The sequence below is a fragment of the Crocodylus siamensis genome, chromosome 2 (genome assembly GCF_052110815.1).
Source record: "Crocodylus siamensis isolate JL-2025a chromosome 2, ASM5211081v1, whole genome shotgun sequence".
Taxonomy (NCBI): Eukaryota; Metazoa; Chordata; order Crocodylia; family Crocodylidae; genus Crocodylus; species Crocodylus siamensis.
The window spans coordinates 174,356,458-174,378,905 of record NC_143396.1 but is presented as its reverse complement, the minus strand read 5'-3'; the positions used below and the strand labels follow the sequence as shown (position 1 = coordinate 174,378,905).

The window sequence follows — 22,448 nt, the reverse complement described above, 5'->3', positions numbered from 1 at the left end:
ATCATTAAACTGACAAAACTGGTAGAGAATTGAGGCTTAATTGTTCAAGTGCTTCAAGACTGTTGGTAAAGCTGCTGAAAAAATGCAACCTATTGCTTATTTCTATTAATTAAGATCTTGAGGATTGTGCCTAGAATAACTGTTAGGATTGCTCATTCCTGCTGAAGGTGCTACGTTGCTTGATGTTTTAAATAAGTGTTTGTGAGTATTCTAGTCTTCTGTTTTTTGCTGTTATTTTGGCTCTAACACTAAAAAGAGAGGAATGTGAAGTAACTCGGTTCCATGAAACATGCTGTTTTATACCCTCGTACTGATCCATAATTTGGCCAGTATGTAGCCAACAACCTCTTTTAGAGTGTGCGCTAGCATTTGTTCATCCATCTTTTTTGTACTAGGATATGTAGTGCTGTGGCTAAAATACCATGACTGACTTTCTTTTGTACGTGGAAGAAAAAGATTCTTTTTATGTGACTCCAAATATTAGTACAGCTTCTCAAGCATGTTTCAGAACTGCAGAAAAGTCTAATAACAAATAATGGGACTTTACTGAGAATTCTCAACATCAAAATAAAACCTCCCTGAACAGTTTGGGTTGCAGATTGTTGCAATTGGGGTGTTAAGACTAGCTAACACCGAACATCTACGCTGAATGTTGTCGTTGTTTTGAATATTGGCAAGGTTATTAAATAGCGTGGCAACTTTTTCTGTTTCCCATGATCCATACAGAATAATAGGGTGTTTTTTTGAGGGGGGGGTTTCTCCTGACACTATCCTCTGAAACTTTGCCAAATAATTCAGTATGTTACTGGAACTAACAAGATCCTTTGCTCATCTGTGTGGTTTCTTGACGTCTGTCTGGTTTATCAGGGATGGCAGGTTATCTGTATTCAAATAGCTGGTAAAAGATTTGCCTATTGTCTAAGTACTTTTAATAAGCTTCTTTAACCCCTCCCTTCCCTTCCCCTCCTCCCCCCCCCCAAAAAAAAAAAAAGAAAAAAGAAAAATTTGATTCTTTTCTTATGTTTCAGTGCAGAACTAAACTTTCCGGTTTACAAATTCAGTTCTGCTCAGTAAAATAGTGGCTGTAAAAAAGTTCCTAATGAGTAGACTGGAGGAAAGGAAAAAGGGGGAGTTGAGGGTGAAGAGACCCACAAGGGGGCATTGTTCTATCCTGATTAGCAGACAGACAAATGGGAAAGGAATAGCATGGCGTTTGCTGGCATGGATTAGCAAAGGCAACCACTGCAGTCTACATTTGTTTAGGTTGGGTGAATAAATTGGAGCATTTGTTACTGTATTATAGATGTCTTGTCACTTGTCAAATGTGAAGTGGGCCAAGGGGAGAATAAAAAAGGCTCTTGTTGAGCTGGTGAGATGGGCTGTTTCGCTGCTGTCAGCTCTGATTGGAGTTAATTTTGCAAATAGAATGCAGCTGCCATTTTCAGCACTGAAGCATGCATTTTTAATAATAAGAGGCACACAAACCAACAAAATCTCAGCAAACACTATACCTAGCATGGGCATTAAATTTTAAAATTAATGGATTAAGTAGGGGAGGGGTAGAGTGGAACGCAACACACAAAGAATCCCTCAAGTCCATTCTGTGTGGTTTCTTAATTACAAAGACAGCATAAAGTGTTTGGGGAGTAAGAATAAATGACCAACACTGTGTATTGGTTTTATTTTAATTCAGGTGTAGTTAGTATCTGTTTCTAAATGCTAACCATTAAAATTCATGGGTTTGTTTGGCTGTTAGATTTGCTCAAGAGTTCTGCACAGAAGGTCTGCAGAACTCTTCAGGAGAAAGAGAGAGCAAGAAAAGGACACGAGAATAATAAACCATTTTAAATTTAAACCATTTGGAAAAATAAAAGAGAAGTTTGAACTCAAGGCTTTATAAACTCTTTCAAAATGGAATTTTCAAAAGGAATCCAATTTCTTTGTTTTTAATGTAAAAAAGCTATTAAAGGTGATTTCTTGTTTGAAAAAGAAATCACCATGTTTGAAAAATGTTTGCATCAAGTACATGTAATTTTACACTCACATTCCTTCCTTCTCAGTCTCTTGGCCATGGTTGATGGGGAGACTTTTTAGGTAACACTTTACAGCGGGTTAGGATTTAACCTTAGATTGCATCATTGTATTTGTGTCGTTTACATTGCCTATGCAAAAGTTTTTATTTGTTGTAAGATGTGAAACCTGTTCATGTCACAGTACTTAGTAGTTTTGTTTTTTAGTTTTGTGGTTAGCAAGATGACTAATTTGAGTAGCAGATTTAGAGATTCATTTGGTTAAATCTGTGCTGCAACACAGAATACATTTAATTTGTTTCTGGTTGTGCTAGATAGTTTCTAAAACACCTGGTACTTAATTTTCTACAATAGATGTGGTCCAGTATAGACCTTGCATGGTCTTCTATTTTCATAGCATTTTAGCAGCCTTCATTGTCAAGTGACCATATGAAATGGATAGAGTCACCATTTTACAGATAAAGCCACTGATTCAGAGAGGTGAACTAACTTGTTCACTGTTTCAGAGGTAAGCAACCCCAAATGCTAATATTAATTTACTTTTTAACCCTCCTAGCACTGTGCTCAGAGCTGTATGCGTGCCAGACTTCCCTCAGTTTCATTCCAGAAAAAAATGCTTGTATATACATAAAAAGCCTTTTGTGTTGCAGTTTGTTTTAAGTGCTTGCAGAGGTATTTGCAGTCATAGTAGTATTGGCAAAGAGCAGTGATTCTTTACAGTCCACAGTCCATTGAGTCTTGAACCACGGAGAGAACTCACTGGGAAACTTCAGTAGTACATGCTGTGGCATTTGTCTTCTGGGGCACTGCCTTTATTCCATTGTCTTTGGTTCCTAAGTACTGAGATACACGCCTGTCAGGAAGGTAGTTACAAATGAATGTAACTTCATTAAGAGTAGGTGCTGCAAAGTGGTAAGGATTATGAGGCAGCCAGTGTGCATAGGCCAAGTAGTTCACTTCAGTAATGCTAACTTGTTCTCTTTACCCTAAAATAGAGAAAATTGAAAATTCCTTCAGAATTCTAGTATGCCTTAACTTCCACCCAGGAGACGCTTTCTGGGGACTTCATCAGATCGTGAGAGAGAAATGAGATACTAAAGGAAATGCCCATGATTCTACAATTTTACTGTCCACATCTGTTCCATGTATCTACCCTGAGCATCCCTAGGGTCAGAACGATGATGGCGCACCGTTCAGTTTAATACAGAGTACACGGTGCAGCCACAGAGAGAGGCAAGTTTGATGTAGAAAGGACCTTTCTCATCTTTAAGCTGGCAGAAGCATGGCCTCATCATAGAGGTGCTGTGCAAAGATAAACAGACGATGGCTGTTCAGAAAATGATGTGAAAGCTTACTTGTCCCATCCAGTTACAGTAATACAGTGAGAGTGACAGAGAGAAAATTGGGTTACCCTGAGTGTAGCTGGAAATCTCTGCATACATTCCTTAAGTAACATGTAGCCTTTTGAGAGCTGAAACCTGCTTTGGTGTGGCCAGAAGGCAACTGTTAAATTCGTCTGCTTGTACCTTTCTGTATAGTACAGGCCTGAGAGTGTCACTCAGCATCTCTTGCATCAGGCTTATTGAGCCTTGACCTAGTTCATTGTGATGAGAGAGAAAAATAAAATCAGAGATAACAGAACTGAGGAGAAAATGCAGTCAGTTGTATGAAAAGGCAACACTTCCCTGTACAATGATGCCCAGATACTTTAAAAAAAACCAAAAAACTTTCTAATACTCCTATATGTGTTATCAGTTGTTAAATGCTTATTCACTGCCCCTTTGCTTTCTATTAAATGTATTTTAATATTATTTAAGCAGATCACAGTGATTATAGATGCATTAATATAATTGAAAATGGAGTGGTGAGATAGTTGTGAATTTTTGAGGGCTTTGTGTGGCAGTAGTTGATGTATGCTGTTGCAGTAATGCTCATCCTCTCCTACATTTTTGAGGCAGTTAAGCTTCATGTTGAGTATTCTTATAACCAAATTATTTTTTATTAATATTGTATAATAATTGTGGTGAGGTTTTAATGTGAAAGTTTATTACCGGTATTCCACTAAAGATAGTATTGAGCATTGCTTCCATACAAGTGAGATATTTGTAGTCATTATTTTGAAGGAAGTAGTTAAATGTGCTTTTGATTTCATTTGTCACATAAGCGAAACCATATACTTGTGGTATTGGTGCCTGTTCTCTTCTATCTCCTGTTCCAGTTTGTTGTCCTGTATTACAGTGGGCTGTGAGCTGTCTGTTATTCAGATGCCCTCTTTCTGCCATCACCACTGACGTTTTGCTTGCTGTAGGCTGTAGCTCCTTGTTTTTTTTAATTTGGCTTTTGAGAACTTTCTCAAGTAAAATCTACTGGAAATCTGAAAGATAGGGCCAGGAAAGCCTATTTCAGTTACCACCTGGGACTTGGGAGACCCAAATTCCATTCCCAGCTCTGTCATTATCAGGTGGAGACTTTCCCTTCCCTTCCCTCCCATCTTGTCTGTGTAAACTGGTTGTTCTCAAAGACTCAAGGCACCCCTTGGAAAATGGCAGCTCTTAGCTGTCACTCATTTCTTGACTACAGAACAATAATAGAACATTTTTTTTCTCTTGCAAAGAACTCAGAAAGACCACAGCAGGTCAGAATGTTTTTGACACTGGATTCCTATTTGAAAATCCTGGATTTTTCTTGTGAATCCTGTGTAGGTGTTTGCACACCTAACTGTGCTAGATATTGTTCATCACCCTTAAAAGGATATTGTGATGCCCTAGTTGAAAATCACTGATTTAAACCAGGGGCTTCTTGAGACAGGGATTATCTTATATTTTATGTGTGTACAACACAGAACACCGGGGCTTGGTATCTGTTGGGCCCTCTAGGTCTTGTAGTAGTAAAAATAATTAATAAAAGATGATTACAGGCAAATCATCTTGGCTGTACAAATTCAATTTTGAAAGAACACCATGCAAAATTTAAGTTTTGTCATCCATGGCGATTGTAAATAAGGTCCTTCTGCAGTTTTGAAGTTCTTCCATTTCCATTTAATATTGAAATAATTCATACTGATAAAATAAACACAACTGTTTTGTTGACCCCTTTTCTAATCCAACAGCAGAGATGTCAGGATAGCTCACAGGCTAGTGTTTTTGGGCTAATCCTTTCTACACAGAACAAAACTATGAATTTTGAATCTTTCTTTTTATGTTTCTGTTGTCAAAATAGCTTTTTAAGGATGCAGTATGATTGAGAGGCCTTTGCTTAGTAAAGTAATATCTTTTGAAGTATGCCACTGAAGTATGAGATGCAAACTATTTGACATTGAGACCTGTGGGGTTTGATTCTGTTGCATGGGGTTAACATTTAAAAGATTACTTGTCTGCATGCATGACATGAGAGGTACAATAGAACAGGAGGCACAAACTCTCAATTTGACCAACTATTTTTTACTTCCATCCACCACTATATTTTGCTGATATGTTTTCTCTCAAGATGTTTAACACAGTCCAACATTTTAAGCATAGCTTAAAATATCAAATAACTGTTGGGATATTTCAGTATTTATTTTAACAAAGGGTCTCTTTCCAGGAGATTTGTAAATCATTTAAGATTGAATATCTGTGTCCTATGCTAGCAATACCATTTAATGATCATGGGTACATATTGTTCCTTTAGTGAAGGAAAACTTAAAATTAAAAAAGAAAAACCTTACTCCTGCATGCCTTGTTAAAGAAGTCCTTGAAGGCATCCAGTCACCAAGTGCTGCTGTTCTCTCAGTCGTATCAGTAAGTGGCTGCTTTTTGTGTCTGTTAAATGATCACTGGCTTCCAACACTTCAGCCATATGTTTTAATTAAATATTTGAATTTGCTCAGTAGCCTTTAAAGCCAACAAAATGCATCTTCAGGAGATTGGATGACAAATTTTCTCCTTAGTTTGGGTAGAAACAGCCACCTACAACTTAATGTTAGTCTCCCCTCTAGCACTCCCAATGTCGCGTTCATGTTGTGGCCTTTCTCCGGCCTAGACCTTCCTTCAAAGCCTATCAGTGCAACCCTGAGTACTGTGGAGACTGATGTGTTAAGGAGGTCTTAACAGACCAGCTGTGGAGACTGATCTTTCCTTTTACCTACCCCTCCCCTCTCCTCTCAAACTCTTCTGACTCACCCCCCAGCCTGAAGTAGTTTCTCTTTGGTGTTTCTGTCCCTGACTGCTTGGGGTATCTGGGGACTAAATCAAGTTTATCCAAGGCTAAAGCAAATGATAGCTAGGCAGGAATATGAGATTAATATGAATTTGGCTTTGCCATGTAAAAGGTACTTCTAAACACGTGCACTCTTGCAGGCTTGCCTCATACCCAGGGAGAACCATTTCTTAGAAGAATATAGTGTTGGGAATTCAAAGCAGTTTCTTGAAAGGAACTGGGATGACTCAAAGGATTTGTCTGTAAGATTATCACTTTTTGCCCAGTTTAGGCCAGGGGTGACTGAACATTGTCAGTACATAATAAGAAGTGTAAGAATAAGGCAATGACAGGTTTTTGGTTGGCTGCATGAAATGGAATAGACGGTTTCAGTACATTTCAGTTAAGTAGTGAAAAACCATCACCACCACAATTTGCATTCTCAACAGATGCCTTAAGCCAGGGGTTGGCAATGTTTTTGGTATAGTGCCAGAAACACCCGCAACCTTGATTTGTAAGATGTTGGTGTGCCAGGAGCAGATGGCTGGGGGAGCCACAAGGGGCCTGATCTTTGTTGTGGCAGTACAGCTCCCGCCCTTTCCTCCCTGTCAACCCCAAGGTGCACATGCATGTGCCACCAGCAACACACTGGACCAAGGCATTGTGAGCCCCTCTGCAGCCGCTTGCAACCTCTTGGCTGCCTGCCACAGCCAGCCCAAGCTCTGGGCAGTCCTGTGCTCAGGTGGCGGGGAGGCTGCAAGCAGTTGCACCAGGGTCCACAGACCCCCAGCCCAGCTAGGTGCAGATGGTAGGGATGGAGCTGGAGCTGCACCGCCACAAGGATCAGGCCTCTCGCGAGTGCCCTGCCATCTGCCCAGGTACACAAGCCAAGCAAAATACTGTGTATGCCACACTCTGGCATGTGTGCCTGGGGTTGCTTACCCCTGCCTTAGGCTTTTACTTGGTTATAGGAGAGGAGCTAGACTCTCACTTCTATAAATTCTCTTTAGAGCAAGTTTATTGTTGTGGCCCTGCAGCGGAAGTCTATCTTGTTAGGCAACAGGCTTATTATTTTATGTGCAAAGTTTTATTGCTGGTGAAGAAATTACCAAAACAACAACACAGGAGTCTGAATTTCTCCATTTTGCCCATAGAACACCCTTCAGGGTATTTAGTTTGGCAACCTTTTCACCAACAATAAGACATTGCATATAAAAGTAAACATGTTGTCTTAAAAAGTCAGATGTATGTCAGTTTCAGGCAGATAAGGCATGCTTGCAGTAGTTGTGACTTGCTCTCTCTTTTGGCTGTCTGAAGCAAAGCATTAATGTAATTTGTTTAGGAAATCTTATGGCTTATGTTTCTCCTGTTGTTTCTTGTGTAATATGTAGTGTGTGAAAACCATATCTAATGCACTTATTCAGCTACAGAAGGTTGGCTCAGTTGGAAATTGTACATAATATGATGAAATGTCTAGACACATACCCACCAAATTTTTTTTTGGTGTGTGCTAGGAAAGGGAATCTCATCCTCGTGTTAACCTGGTTTAATATAAATCTTTCCACCCTCTGTGCTGTTCCTTTCCTGACAGTTAATAAAGCGATTTCCAATTAAAACTTTCATTTGGTTGGACTGAAACCCCCCCTTTTCTTTTTTAGGGTTTGCTACAAGTGGCTGCCTTCCAAGGATTGTTCCATGTGTGTTAGTGTAGAAATCCGTCCTAGGTAGGAGGGAGAGTGCAGCAGTCTGTGCAGTATAATCTTGCCCATGTGGCAGAAATCGTCATGATGTGGCTTACATGGTTCTTGAGTACAGCACATAGCCTTTAATGTGGAAATACAGATTGGGGTTTGTGGGTCAAGATGGATAGTAGGACCTGTAATATCTGGAGGCTTCACCGCCTTCTTAAGCATGAAGCAACTTAGGTGTGGTGTTTAGGGGTTCTGGCAAAGGGCTTATAAGGCCCCCTACAGCTTGTTTGTACGATAAATTGACTTGAATTAAGGTAAATTGTGACTCCAAAATATGAGGAGCTCTTCCTGATAAACGCTCTTTGTGAACACTCACATTTTAAATAAGTGTGTCTTATCCAAGTTAATTCAATGTGTTGAACTGATATGCAATAAGGTACTTCTGTTTTGAGATCACAACAACTGCACAAGACATTAAGCAGAAATAGCTGTTCTCAGATAACTTCCACGTCTAATACAAACCCCTTTACGTGACCAAAATGTTAGTGTTCCTGATGTTAGGTGATATCTGTTAGTTTGATGCTGGTAATGTGTTGTTTTCTGTACAGTAATTCTTAATGGGGGTTAAAATGTACTTGTGACAGGTAAAGGAACTCTCACTACAGGTGAAAAATGACATGGGCAGTGCTTTCTTCCAGGTGCTGAGGAAGTCTTATTGCTTGCAAGAAGGACAGATTTGCGAAGAATCTCCTTGGACATGCCAGATTTCACTGATATCATTCTGCAAATAGACAATATCAGGCATGCAATTGCAATAGATTACGATCCTGTTGAAGGATATATATATTGGACGGATGACGATGTCAGAGCGATTCGTCGGGCCTACCTCGATGGCTCTGGGGCGCAGACCCTAGTGACCACAGAAATCAACCACCCTGATGGCATTGCAGTGGATTGGGTGGCTAGGAACCTGTACTGGACTGACACAGGAACAGATCGCATTGAAGTGACTCGATTGAATGGGACATCCAGAAAGATCCTGATATCTGAAAATCTAGATGAACCCAGGGCAATAGTGCTGGATCCTGTGATGGGGTGAGGAGTTCGTGTTTTATATTGTTTTATTGCCCTGTGGTGGATCTTTTCTAAGCCCAGTCTGGGGTTCTGCAAGACTATAACAGCTAATTAGTAGGTGATGGATATGCTTTTTGTCAGAGATCATTATTTTCACTCCTTGTCTTCTGTCAAAATCAGTATATTGCATGCTTTCTTCTAATAAGTTTTATGTAGCCTTTTGGGCCTTACTATTCTTTATCCTTAATGTTATCATAAATAGTAAAGAATGGTGCCACTGCCCATGCTGGATAACTGCTTTTTAAGGCTCAGTCCTTAGAGTATTGTATTAACTGACTGCCAGTGGTGTTATTAGTCTGATTACTGCCCCATGAGACTACCAGGGGAGAGTTCTCTCAGCAGGTTACAAACCCCAAGTTGAACATCAGTAACATACTGTAACATAAATACGTGTTTATTTTTTCTTACTGTTGATGTTGGCTTTGTTTGTTTTTTTTTCCCCTACAGCTACATGTACTGGACAGACTGGGGTGAAAGTCCAAAGATTGAGTGCGCTTATCTGGATGGCTCAGAGAGGAGGGTCCTGGTAAACACTTCCCTAGGCTGGCCCAATGGCTTGGCACTGGATCTTGAAGAAGACAAACTCTACTGGGGAGATGCAAAAACGGACAAAATTGAGGCAAGTAATAATAAAGTGGAATGTTTGTGCATTCCCAGAAAACAAAAGGAAGAACTATCCCTGCAAGCATGTGTAGGGCCTGGAATGTTTAGGAATCCACTTCTTAATGATACGCTGCCCTTAAGTAGGTCCTGCTTAAAGCACCTGAGAATCTTGTGGAATAGCGGGATGCTCAAGTGAAATCCATTTAAAGGTTTTTTGACTTGGCCATAATTTCTGGAATAATGAAATTGCTACATGCAGAGGGACTGATTTAAGGCTACAGCAAGACAGTAGGTGGATGTGGTGTCTCAGATTGGGGAGGCAGGGAAAGGCGTACTATTTAACATATTGTGATGTTTGCATGCCCATTCTTTTGGTAGGCTCTGTAGAAATCTATGCAGAGACCATGATGTAGATAGATACAGGAGGAACTGAATGGGAGAGGAAGGCTGGAAACAACCTCATTAAATGTTTATGAAAATGATTATGCCTTCTACTTTTGTTAGAGTTATGAAAGGTGAAATAATATCAAGCAGATCTAATACTCTGTGATTTTTATGTTATTGAACAAATAACATAATTCATCCCATCCTGTTTAGCACAGAGAGTAGTCAGGTTTCTTTTTCCCTGGCTTGGAAATCTTATGTGCTATACAAAGTTTAGCAAAGTGGAAATGCAGTTGTAAGGAAAAGAAAGTAGGAAGGATGCCTCTGAGTGCTGCTGAAGAATCATTGCTTTTACATCTGAGACCTGCTCATGTAGGTCTCCAGACATATCGGGTGACGGCCTTTGACTTTCACCTAGACTACAGCTGGGTTTAACTAGCAATACATGCTTATTCTACAGGGTCTTAATGCGTAAATGGTATAGTAGTTGTCCTTTTCTTCGTCTTTTTCCATTAATATGTCTGACTAAAACTTAATTGAAACAAACACTAACGAAGTGCGCAGCCACACAAGTGCACCAGCACTCAACTACGTTTCTGTGGGGACTAAGTGCAGCAAATTATGCAGGTTGAGGGCCTCTTAGTCTGTAAGAAAGAACACGGCATAGCAGACATGAAACCGTTATGTAGTCTAGGAGTTCTGAGCTGTAATCTTTTTAGAATTATACGTAGCCTTTTTGTGAGTCACTTTTTTTGTATAGCTACAATGTGGTGCTGGGCTTTCCTGTAGAAAGGTGTTGGTTTAACTTAATTGAAAAACAAGGAGGGAGGCAATCCAGTAGTTGTAGAGAAATAGACTTCCAACAAATGGCTTGGGGTGTGGTGTGAAGTAAAGGTGCTACTTCCAAAGCCCTGGCCATAGTTACACAGCTGTTTTACCAAGGCTGCAAGTCTAGAGAAATGAAAGGGATGCTAAGCAGATAAGAGGACTCTGAAGAGATGTCAGTGAGCTGTGCTGAGGGGAAAATGGACTAGGATGGGCACAGAAAGGTCTAGTGGGAGTATCTAAAATAGTAGTGGACCTTTCCCACATTTCCAAGGCAGCTTGGTCTTAAGTAAACCAGGCATGTATATTTTCTAAAGTTGTCTTCTAAAATGCCTTTCTTTTATATAAGCAACACTCTGCTTTAAGAAGGCTGTCTAGTCTAGTCATACATCCCAGGAGGAAGAGAATGTCTGTCAACAGCCTGCAGGAGCTGAATGTAAGTCAGACCTGCAAAAGTATCTATGGCTAGTACCCTGGGACCCTTCCTGAGAGAATGGGAGGATCATGATTCATACCTGAAACAGGCCCAAATTCAAAGCCCGAGATTTGAGTAGGGGAAGCAGTCAGAGAGATCTGAATTGGTCAGAGGCGCAGTTAGCTTGATAACTATGACCCCTGGTGCAACGTGTCTAGGACTTGGTTCAGTTCCTGATTCTGGTTATGACTTGTTTGGCTTTCAGCAGGCTGCCTTACTGATAAGCTTTTCCTTAACTGTGTTCTTCGAACTGGGTAATCCCTAGAAACAACAGTAGCAGTTCCAAGTCAGACTTGTGGTCTATCTAGTCCGGTGGTTTTCAACCTTTTTTGTTTGTGGACCCCTAAAAACTTTTGAATGGAGGTGCAGACCCCTTTGGAAATTTTGAATGGCGGTGCAGACTCTTTGAATTTTATGTGTAGGCTTTCACATACTTTTGATTGATCAGAATCATCTTTTGCAGACCCCTTAGATATAGTGTGTGGACCCCAGGTTGAAAACCACTGATCTAGTCCATCCTGCTGTCTACAACAGTGGTTCAGTGCCAGTTGCTTTAGAAAAAGGCACAAGAAGCTCTGCTCATAGCATTTGCAGAATAATGTGCCCCCAAGACATGATGGTTTATAGCCCTCCCAAAATGTTTAGTTATTATAATAATTTTAATACAGTATAACAACGTAATAAAAACTGGCTCTTCATATGCATAGAAATCTTTTTTTAATCTTATGAAGCTCTTGGGATCCTGGTAACTTGTGACATTGCTTATGGTACTGAGTAATTAAGTACTAGTCTGCTTCCGAAAGGATGTTGGGCAAACAGCTTGAAAATTAAAGATGCTAAATTAATTAGTCTTTTTTTAATTGATAATTATTCTAGCCTCAAGGGAAGGGTTTCTGGTGCATTCAGAATTGCTTAAAAGTAGAGGTGTGAACTTATAAATGATTTATCAATGAAATTACAGAATGAGAATGTCACATGGGAAACAAACTTGGTTAGAAAGGAAATTTGATTAAGTATATCAGTTTAAATATTTTCTCTCCTACAGCTTGAACTGGTTCTCTGTGGAATGAAACTTTGACTAGGCTGTTGCTATGGTACTAATCTTAAATTTCTGTACAGAAGATTAGGAAAAAGCAGTATCAAAACTCAGTATTTGCCAGTGTTTTATCATGTACATTAGGCCTTCAGTTCATGCAAGTCATACATGCAGCCTTCTTTGATATGCAGTCTGAAGCAGCATGTGCTGGGTGTGCTAATGTGCTCAGAAAAAATGATGAAATCAAAGAGGCTGGTGTGAATCCCCCCCACTCTTTTTTAACCGATATAGAAGGAAAACAAGTCAAAATAAAAATGGAGGAAAGGAGCTAGTCCACCTACTCTATCCTATTCAAAGATATTTGGCCTTTACAAGATTAACTTTTTTTCAGATATATTGATGCCTGATTTCTATACAACACAGATATTTAAATGCACTGAGAGAACCTCTTAAACCCACCTTGCTATGTATGACATTTTGAATGTTATTGGAAGGGGGGTGGAATAGATGGACCTTAATTTTAAATATTTCTTTCCATTCTCTTTCTTCACACCTAAAGTTTTATCCTTACTACAGACCGCAGACAGACTTTTCCACCAGATCTTTATGAGACTAATTTAGTTCTTTATGGAACTGGGTGGAGAAGAAAAGTTTCGTGAATGTTAAGTTGGGATTTTGAACAGCTTTGCACTGACTGTAACCATGATTCTTTCTCTGTTGGCTTTGTACAAATGTGACCTGTACTGGCATTGTCAGAAGTGATGTTCAAGGTTGCATGCATAACTGCTGGCAGGAAACAAATTTTGATTTTGCATTTTGAATCATTTGCACCAGAAATGTTTATATCCTCACATCCACTTGGAACAGAAACTTCACTGATTTACCTACCAAGTACAGTTAATCAGTACAGTCCAAATATCAATCTGTCAAGGAAAGATGAATCTAAAGTTATATTCATTTTTAAAAGCATGAATAAACATTGGTAAATGACTAATAAAATAGAGAAATATTTTGTGTGCAGGACAAGAGCTAAATGTGTTGCATAAATCATTCATTCCAAAGTAGGAACATAGAAGTGGAAGAGGCTTCCTGTGCCATCTGCTCCAATCCTCTGCATTTGTAGGCAACCCCCTTACCCAAGGATTCCCTTAAATAGCCACGTCGAACACATGATTACAATGTCCTTTGTTTTTTTCAATCGTTCATGATATGCACAGGATGTACTTAGTGGGATAGTCTCAACTATTATTTTGCCTAGAACGTGGCACTGAACGTGTATTTTGCCTAGAACGTGGCACTGAAATGGTTATCCAGTGCAACTGATGTCATGGAGTTTCATTCTTTGCATGTAATTGGCCTGTGCGAAGCAGCAGGTATTCGCTTCGGATTCGGATTTGGCTGCTCCGGCTGGGCAGCTTGTCCCAGCTGCATCCCCAATCCCTCCCTCGCTGTGGAGGCATTGATCTGCTCCTTCCCTTCCCCCACCACCCACCACAACAGACTTACCAGCTGGAGGCAGCTGTGTCCAGCATCCTTGAGGACTGCTGCCTGTTTAGTCTATGTCCGAATCACTGAATCTTTTCCAAATCAATTTGGAGGCTTCTGATTCAATTCAGACCTCTTAATTGGTCTCCTGATTCTATTCAGATTCAGAGATTCAGCTGCTGAATTAGGCCAAATCTCTTCTGAATCGAATCGGCTACCAAAACTTTGCGCAGCCCTAATATGTGTGTACTTACTGCATCCTCAGATTGCCAAACATACAAAACAAATGGCTGCAAAAAGGGGAAAGGTTTTTGTGTAACATCATGTGGTCTTGTTTACATAGCCAAGTCTTTTTTGCATGCAGACACCTAAAACTAGTGAATGGAAAGTTGTTGGCTAAAACTAGGTGACAGTAATGAGTACAGGAACATAGATATAATAGTTGGCAGTAGATTGTTTTGTAGTACATTCTGGTTACAGACAAGTCAGTGCAGTTTTGAATGGATTTTATCCATCAATGTTCAAAGTGTAGAGAAAGGTTGGTAGTTGTGTTAGTCTGAAGTTTGGCAGAAGGCAAGGAAAACTAACTCATTCACAGAGTTATGAGCTTTTGTAGGCTGCAGCCTACTTCATAGTTCCCATTACACAGCTCTGACAAACACTGTTGGAATACTGTATGGGTTTTTAGTACTTTTTGAAGGAGAAAGCTGGAAACTTTCTGGTCAACTCAAGAAGTTTGATCAGATCCTGTGCCTCTTAGTAAAGGTGAAGGTCATAATATTGCAGACCTGTGTAGAACTGCCAGTAGGCAGAAACTGGCATCCATTGAACAGTAATGAAACTATAGGTTTCCCTCACTTTATGCTGTACATGCATTCCTGGAAAACAGTGTATAACTTGAATTCACAATGTAACAAATAGGGATACATTCCAAGACCATGAGTGTACTAACCCCCAGGCCCATTTCTACCACTTTACAAGACAATTTAGGTACTCACCAACAGCAGACAGTACACACAAGCAAAGGGCACTATCATAATAGGGGTGGCAACTACAGAAACGTGTTGCAAACAACAAGCAAGGAGCACAGATCCACTCAGGAGACTGTTTTGGTGTGCGTCACTCCCACAATGCACCGCACAAAGCAGCTGACTGTGGGCTTCCACCGCACCGATCACATGACGCTAAGATGTGGGGGGATGTGGGCACACTGGAAGGATGCAACAATCAGACCTAGACAGGTTACAAGGGTGGGCGGACGAGAATAGGATGGGTTTCAACACAGACAAGTGCAAGGTGATGCACCTCGGGAGGAACAACCGGCACTATACCTACAAGTTAGGGAACTCCCCTCTTGTCAGCACGGAGGCAGAAAGGGATCTGGGGGTCATCATTGACTCCAAGATGAACATGGGCCGGCAGTGTGGGGAGGCAGTCAGGAAGGCCAACTGCACCTTGTCATGCATCCACAGATGCATCTCGAGCAGGTCCAAAGAGGTGATCCTCCCCCTCTATGTGGCACTGGTCAGGCCGCAGCTGGAGTATTGCGTCCAGTTCTGGGCGCCTCACTTCAAGAGGGATGTCGACAGCATGGAGAGGGTCCAGAGGAGGGCCACTCGTATGATCAGGGGACAACAGGGCAGGCCCTATGAGGAGAGGCTACGGGACCTGAACCTGTTCAGCCTCCAAAAGAGAAGGCTGAGGGGGGATCTTGTGGCCTGTTATAAACTAGTCAGGGGCGGATCAGCAGGCATTGGGGGAGTCACTGTTCCCCCGAGCACCGCCAGGAGTGACCAGGAATAACGGTCACAAGCTGGCAGAGGGTAGGTTTAGGTTAGATATCAGGAGGCGCTACTTCATGGTCAGGGCGGCTAGGGTCTGGAACCAGCTTCCAAGAGAAGTGGTGCAGGCTCCTACCCTGGGGGTCTTTAAGAGGAGGCTAGATGTACACCTTGCTGGGGTCGTTTGACCCCAGTACTCTTTCCTGCCATGGCAGGGGGTCGGACTAGATGATCTGCTCGGGTCCCTTCCGACCCTTGAAACTATGAAACTATAAGAGTGAATTTACCTTGCACATAATGAATTTTTGGTATAAAAAGGATCATCACATAAAAGCAAATTCACACGTAGAGAACCCGCATAAAGCGAGGGAAACTTGTACTTGAATACAGCTTTTTCTGTAGTTCTCTCTAGAAAAGCTCATAGAGACTAGCACAGCTGTAATAGTTATATATGCAGATGTTTTTCATTTAAAAGGCATGACTGAATGCAGTTTTGAGTTTGGGATTTTTTTGGTTTTTGTCTGGTCTTTTGCACTGATTTACAGCATCTTAGTTTCACAAAGAGTCATCTTAGTCTTCTTTAAGAAGGCCTTGTGATACGCTAAGTTCTTAAACAGTGACTAAACTCTATGTAGCTTGGCAATTTGACAGAGACATCTGTCTCATTTTGTTAGGCTTTAGGTTTGTAATGTTTCTTTTTTAAATACAAAGTAGTTTTGCTATTGCTTTTGGGTGTTTTGGTTAATAAAACAATTTTTAAAAAGGAACTAAACTCCAGAGGATACCAAAAAGTATCCTATACTGGGAGAGTATTTTCTTATTTGTGTATGTGTAAAACTTCATGTGGTGAAAACAGCAGTTACTTTTTCCTAGCATAGACCTTCCCATCTGCATCATTTAGCTGTAATACAAAGGGCCCAGTCACTTCACAAGAAGTTTATATCCTGAAGAAACCATTTGGCGAGACTTGTCAAACTTTGCGTGACAGCAGCCTATGGGGCTTTCACTGCAAATTTGGCACCCTGTGGTAACATTGTTCCCAGCTTTTAAAAATTTTTGCTTAGTTAGTTTGTCAGCATCTGCAGCAAGAAGAAGAAAATTTAGTAAATTTTGGGTTGCCTGTTGTTCTTACAGTGTCAGCTACCACAAGTAAAGGGCATAGATGAATCCAACAAGAACTTTGAGTTTTATTTACAGAAAAAGGTACTTTCCAGGGAAAAAAAACCCAGTAGATTAATAAGGATTACAGGGTTCCAGCAGAGAGAGAAGCAACGAGCCAGTGGCATCCACGTGTAGAATTTTCTAATTCTCCTTAAAAACCAATTTTGTGGTTAGCTGGGATTCCTGTGTACTCTTTCTTCAGCTCTTGCTTAAAATGCCCAGGGTATAATTATAGAATTAACAATTATTAAACTCTCAGGTGCTTGTTATTATGTATGTATTTTATTTAACTCTCTGTTCAATGGGCCTTTTTTTTCTTAAGTACTATGATGAATATCTTTTTTCTCTCTGCTTTTTTGTTACGGATCAATGGCCTACATTTATCTTTGCAGAATTTTCACACTTCATGTGCAGTTGTTCTGTGCTGTTTTGCAGAATGTAGAAACCAGAAGCAAAATTCATTGTCATGTAATGATCCCATCTCCAATCTGAAAACACTGCAAGCCACACTTCATGACATTATATTTTAAAATTGGGATATGGTTATTATAATTTGATCTTTTCTAAATTATACTCTTGGTAATGAATTGTTTGACATGACATTGCGTGGCCTTGAGATAATTATGATATGGGTAAGGGTTTAGCAAAAGTGGATGGCATTAAAAAAACATTTTCACTGCTAATGTGCATTAAAGGCAATATTTTCTTTTTCTTAAAAAAATAGTGCCGGAAGGAATATAAGCTGTTTTTTAAAATAACCAAGAGCTATATCTGGGACTTAGTTTACAACGACAAATATTACCATAAAGGTTCCCTGTTAGACTTTGTACCTCAAACTGCACTTTTGGGCTAGTAAAAAGGAGCAAGCAAGTGAAATAGAACTGATGAAGAATCTGAGATCTGTTGGGCTACTTTTCTTGTTCAAGCTAAGTACAAAATAAAGAACGTGCATAAATTGACAAGTAAATCAATCTATGCATTTCAGAAGGGGACTAGACGTAGTGGCCCAGGACACTTCTTCTTGTCTTGTGGTCCTGTGTACTAATGTAATACATTGCAGTAACTGTCCATTCTTCTTTAGCTGAACCTATCACAAAAAAGTGATGGAATACAATAGCAATGTATTTATTAAAGTGTCTATACTGAAATGAAACAATTTCCCAGTCCTGGGATTTTTTTTAAAGGTTTTAATTGCTTGTTTCTAAACACAGATTCTGTGTATTAAAGCATGTAATGCACATCAATCTTACATTGCAAAATGCTGAATAGGCTACTTAACAATAATTAGGGCTGTCTTCTATTCTTGTGTTTTTCCTCTCTATTAAGCTGTTCAGGGATATGCTCTTACAAAATGGGATGATCTTTTTAATAACACTCATTGGGCCCAGTTATGGCTCTTGGGCTTTGTTGCTTTTCTGACTCTGCACCCCTATACTGTTGAGAGTATGCACATATACTGCCCCCTGTCTTTACACACAGATCCCAGTGTTATTGCTGGAAATTGCATGTGGGTTGGGGTAATATGTAATCACTAGGTCCTGATTTGGCTTTAGATCTTTTTCTAGGTCACTGCTCACTTTGTGGTTGTGCTTGAATAATTGAGTAGTTGTTGAACCTGTTGTAAAAAAGATAGGGAGTTTTGGGGGGTGGAGGGTGCTTTTTGTTTTTTTTTGTGGGGGGGGTTGTTTCCTTTTACCTAAAACAAGGCCATACAGCTGTATTAACTGAAAATGTTACTGAGACAGCCGCCTATATCCAGTCTCTGTATTAAGCCTCAGTAGGAATAATCTGTCCCAGTGTTTTTAGGACCATGTTACCAAATGCATACCCTATATACAGATAGTGTTACAGAAGGAATATTCAGGGTCTGTGAAGGAAACAAAGATCTACTTTAAAAAATGTTGACAGAGAAGTAATCATGCTGCTGTTGGACTTCATTGTGTTTGATGATAGATTATGAGTAGTAATTGTCCCTTCCAGTAGAGATAGTGCTGAAAGGAAATATAAGCTATTTTTGAGATAAGCAAGAGCTCCATCTTGGACTTTGGTTGTTAAATAATGACTAACCAATACCTGTTGAGAGCTAGGATGAAATAGGACCTCATTACTTCTGAAGATCCACAAAAAGGATAGCAGGGGACTTCTTGTATGCAAGAGAAATGGAGAGTGCAGCCTTAGAGGGAAATACATCTGGCTTGCTTTCTGGTTTTCTCTGAAGTTTGAAAAATTAGTCACAGTTGGAAATAGGATGCTGAGGAGTACTTTCATACATATCTTGCAATTGAATTTACCTTCATCATGTAAGACAGATTTGGGGGTGGCTAGCAATTTCCTCTTAGGTCAGATTGTGGTGGGGAAATCTAGGATTTTTTGCCACCTTCTGCATCATGGGGCATGGTTTGCTTGCTGAGGTTGTCTGGTCGCATCTCACCTGCTCAGTTCCCTGCCCTTGCATGGGGCTTGGGCAGTGGTGGCACCTCGAACTCTCCCGTCCTCGGATTATGGCGTGCTGAAGCTTAGTCCCCAGAGAACTGTGGTGCCCTATATGACTTATTTGATAACTTTAGCAAAATTTAGTTGTTTGTGATTTATGGGAGGTCAAAATTTTGGATCTAGTAGTCCCTTCTGGCCTTAAAGTATGGACATACCAAAAATGTATTGCAAGGTAAAAATCAAGCAGGGCTTCTACCAGCACATCAGATGTGTGTCTGTATGTCTTTTCTTCACTATAGATGCAAGCCACCAGACTGCTGTTTAATCCTCAGCGATATGGTAAACTTTGCCTGTGCAGCTGATAACACTCTCTTGATGGCTGGTCCAAGACTAAAATGAATTTCTCAAGGATCTGTCACATTCTTTAACTTTGATTTCCACAACATAAATGCATATTGACATGGCCTGTTTAAAACTACACACTCACACATCCTGTGCAGTCTGGATGGACGGACAGATAGACTTATATAAAGCCAAAGCAAGCAAGCAAAAATACCTGAAAACAAGATGCACTCTACCAAAGCAAAGCTGTCACAGCAACTCTTCTTTCCCTTGAGGAAAAATCAAGGGAAGAAAATGCATCAGAAGTTAGACACAGCATTGAATGTGATGCTAGAAGGCATTCAGATACTGTGGCAATGAGCACAACATAAAAACCTATATAGAATACCCAACGTTGGGAGTGGGGGGTCCTGTGCTGTGGTATAGAAATTTGGTGTTCCATCTGTTTGGAACACAACAATTTAATAAGCATGGTATATGACTTGATACCCTGAACTGATATTGTTTTGGTACCATGGTACCATGCCTGGTTTAGAGGCTTTATTTGCATCTCAGCACTATAGCATCTACAATTGTCCATGCATGCTGTCTATAGCAACTTTTGCTTTTTGTTTAGTTACTGTCCTAGTCGCACAAATTTCTGAATCCTTTCCATTTGTCATAGACTATAAATACTGTTTTATGCTTTGAAAAAACAAAAAAGAAGGTAAAAAACCCAGAAAAATCCAAAACGTAAGCATCTGACGGACACGTTCTAAACTTGGCCTTTGTAGCGTTCCCTAGAATTATTTCTGCATGTGTAGCTCTTACTATATTTATCAGGAGGAAATCCTGCAGATGTATTAAACTACAAAGTTGATGAATTATTTGAATTTTACATATTTGAGGCTCACCCTCCTCACTGAGGGATTGTTTTAGGCTGTCTGACATAAGATCGCCTTTTCCTGCTCCTTCCATTTTACTCCCTTGTTAGGAACTACTTTCTGTAACCTTAAACTGGAGTTTTATATTCAGTTTTAGATGAGTTTTTATGCCTGCTAATGGTGCTGGAATTCTTTCAACGTTAGTGTGTGTTCCCCATTTATTTGCTTCACATTGGTCATGACAAGAAAACCATATAGTAGATTACTGCTTTGTTGTCTGTACACTTGCTAAGAAGAAAGTAGACCCTAGACTACTTGTAGTCCTAAGGGCTTTTTTACTTTACCTTCCAGTTTCATACAAACTGATAGTTAACCTGGTTTGCATTTAATAAATTGCCAGTGATTCAATGTAATAAAGTCTTGATATGATCAATATGACTATTTAGCATATCATTTGCAAATAGCCATCAGGACTTTTTAGAGTCTTTTGTTCTCTTGGCTTCTATTTCCTTACCTTCCTCTCCCCTGTCCAAGAATAATATTGAGTGTGGTCATATGGCTCACTTCTGACCCAGAGAATAGATAAGGATTCGCTGCTAGTCTTGCCCCTTTTACTGCAGTATAGGAGACAGTTCCAAGAAGATTGATTTCTTTAACTGCTTGGGGCAAGTCCTGCCTATATTTGAATTGCTTCCATCAGTACAGTGCTTTCCAAATTTTTGGAAGGGGAAATCCCACTTCAGTGAAAAAGCATGTCTTTGCTCTGCTTTCCCTCACTCCCACTTTTGCAGGGAAGCATGGCAAGGGGCTCACAGTTTAACTTGTCTCTACCAGTAGAGCAGGGGTGTCAAACATGTGGGCTGGACCCAGCCTGTGGTCTTGGATTGATTTGAGGTGTGTGGAGCCGGTCTGGTGCACAGGCTGGAACCAGCACCGTGGGTCATGAAAGTGGCCCAGAGGGTTGTCGTGGGTTGCATGCTGTGCCCCACCAGCCCAGCCCTGAGTACTGCATGTGGCAGGGCCAGTTCTGTAGGGCTCCATGTGCCGCGTGTGCTGCCCTCCTGTGCTGCATGCAATGGTCACAACTGTTCCAGCCCCCTGTGTTGCCTGCAGATCACCCCGGCTGTATTCCGGGCTTGTGCTGCAGGTTGCGCATGGGACTGGCACAGGGTGTGCACTGCATGAGGTGCCCTGTCAGACCAGCTTTTGGCACTAGTCTGGTATGGTCCCAGGTCCCAGACGGAGCACCCAGGATCATCAGTGTGTCTCGTGCAACATGTGTTCCGCTGCAACCCCCCTGCCTGCCAGGGCCCACCACGGCTCTGCTGCCCGCCGTGACTCTGCTGCCTCCTGGGGCCTGCCACAGCCCCACCACCCACTGGGGCCCAGCTATGACTCTGCCACCCATCATGGCCTGCTGTGCCACGTGCTGGGGCCTGCCACAGCCCCATTGCCTGCTGGGGCCCATTGTAGGTCTGCCACCTACCGGATCCCGCCACCCACCGCATCTCCACTGCCTGCTGCGCAACACATGGGCCCCACTTTTCCCCACAGCTGCCACTTCCCGTGCTGCTCCCCACAGGCCCCCCTGCCGTTGCGCTGCTCCCTGTAGCCCCCACCACTCTCTGCAACCACCCCTTCCAGCCACTCCTTCTGTCCAATCTTACCTTACTTCCCACTCGTACAGGGAGGGGGAACAGCTCCAGGGGCCGCAGAGGCTTCTGGTTGTGGCCTGAAGGCGGGAAGGGGGTGGGGGGGCTGGGTGGCACCAGGTTAGCCTTGTTGCTCAGCCACAGGGTCCTGCTGGGTCCTGCTGCCATTGTTCACCTGTCATCTTCAACAAGCGGCCATGGGCAGATAAAAATTAATTTTCTAAAATTTTTAAAGGCCCCATGGGCTGGATAGAAGGTGCTGGCAGGCCGTATCCAGCCTGTGGACCATATTTTGTCTACCCATGTTCTACATGGTCCCTGCTAGAGCTGGTGTAGTGGGCTTGGGTGTATTATAGGTGTGTTCCAGTCTGGCAACC

At 41.3% G+C, this 22,448-nt stretch overlaps 1 protein-coding gene across 3 annotated transcripts in view; it reads left to right on the top strand.

Annotated features, from left to right (window-relative positions):
* The window catches only part of LRP5 (LDL receptor related protein 5), a 264,354-nt gene that overhangs the window by 116,471 nt on the left and 125,435 nt on the right, over positions 1–22,448 (top strand). For all 3 annotated transcript variants that reach the window (XM_090032363.1, XM_090032361.1, XM_090032362.1), the window contains exons 6-7: positions 8,596–8,992; positions 9,479–9,650. In XM_090032363.1, the coding sequence (XP_089888489.1) occupies positions 8,596–8,992; positions 9,479–9,650 (569 nt within the window). The remainder of the gene's footprint in view (positions 1–8,595; positions 8,993–9,478; positions 9,651–22,448) is intronic.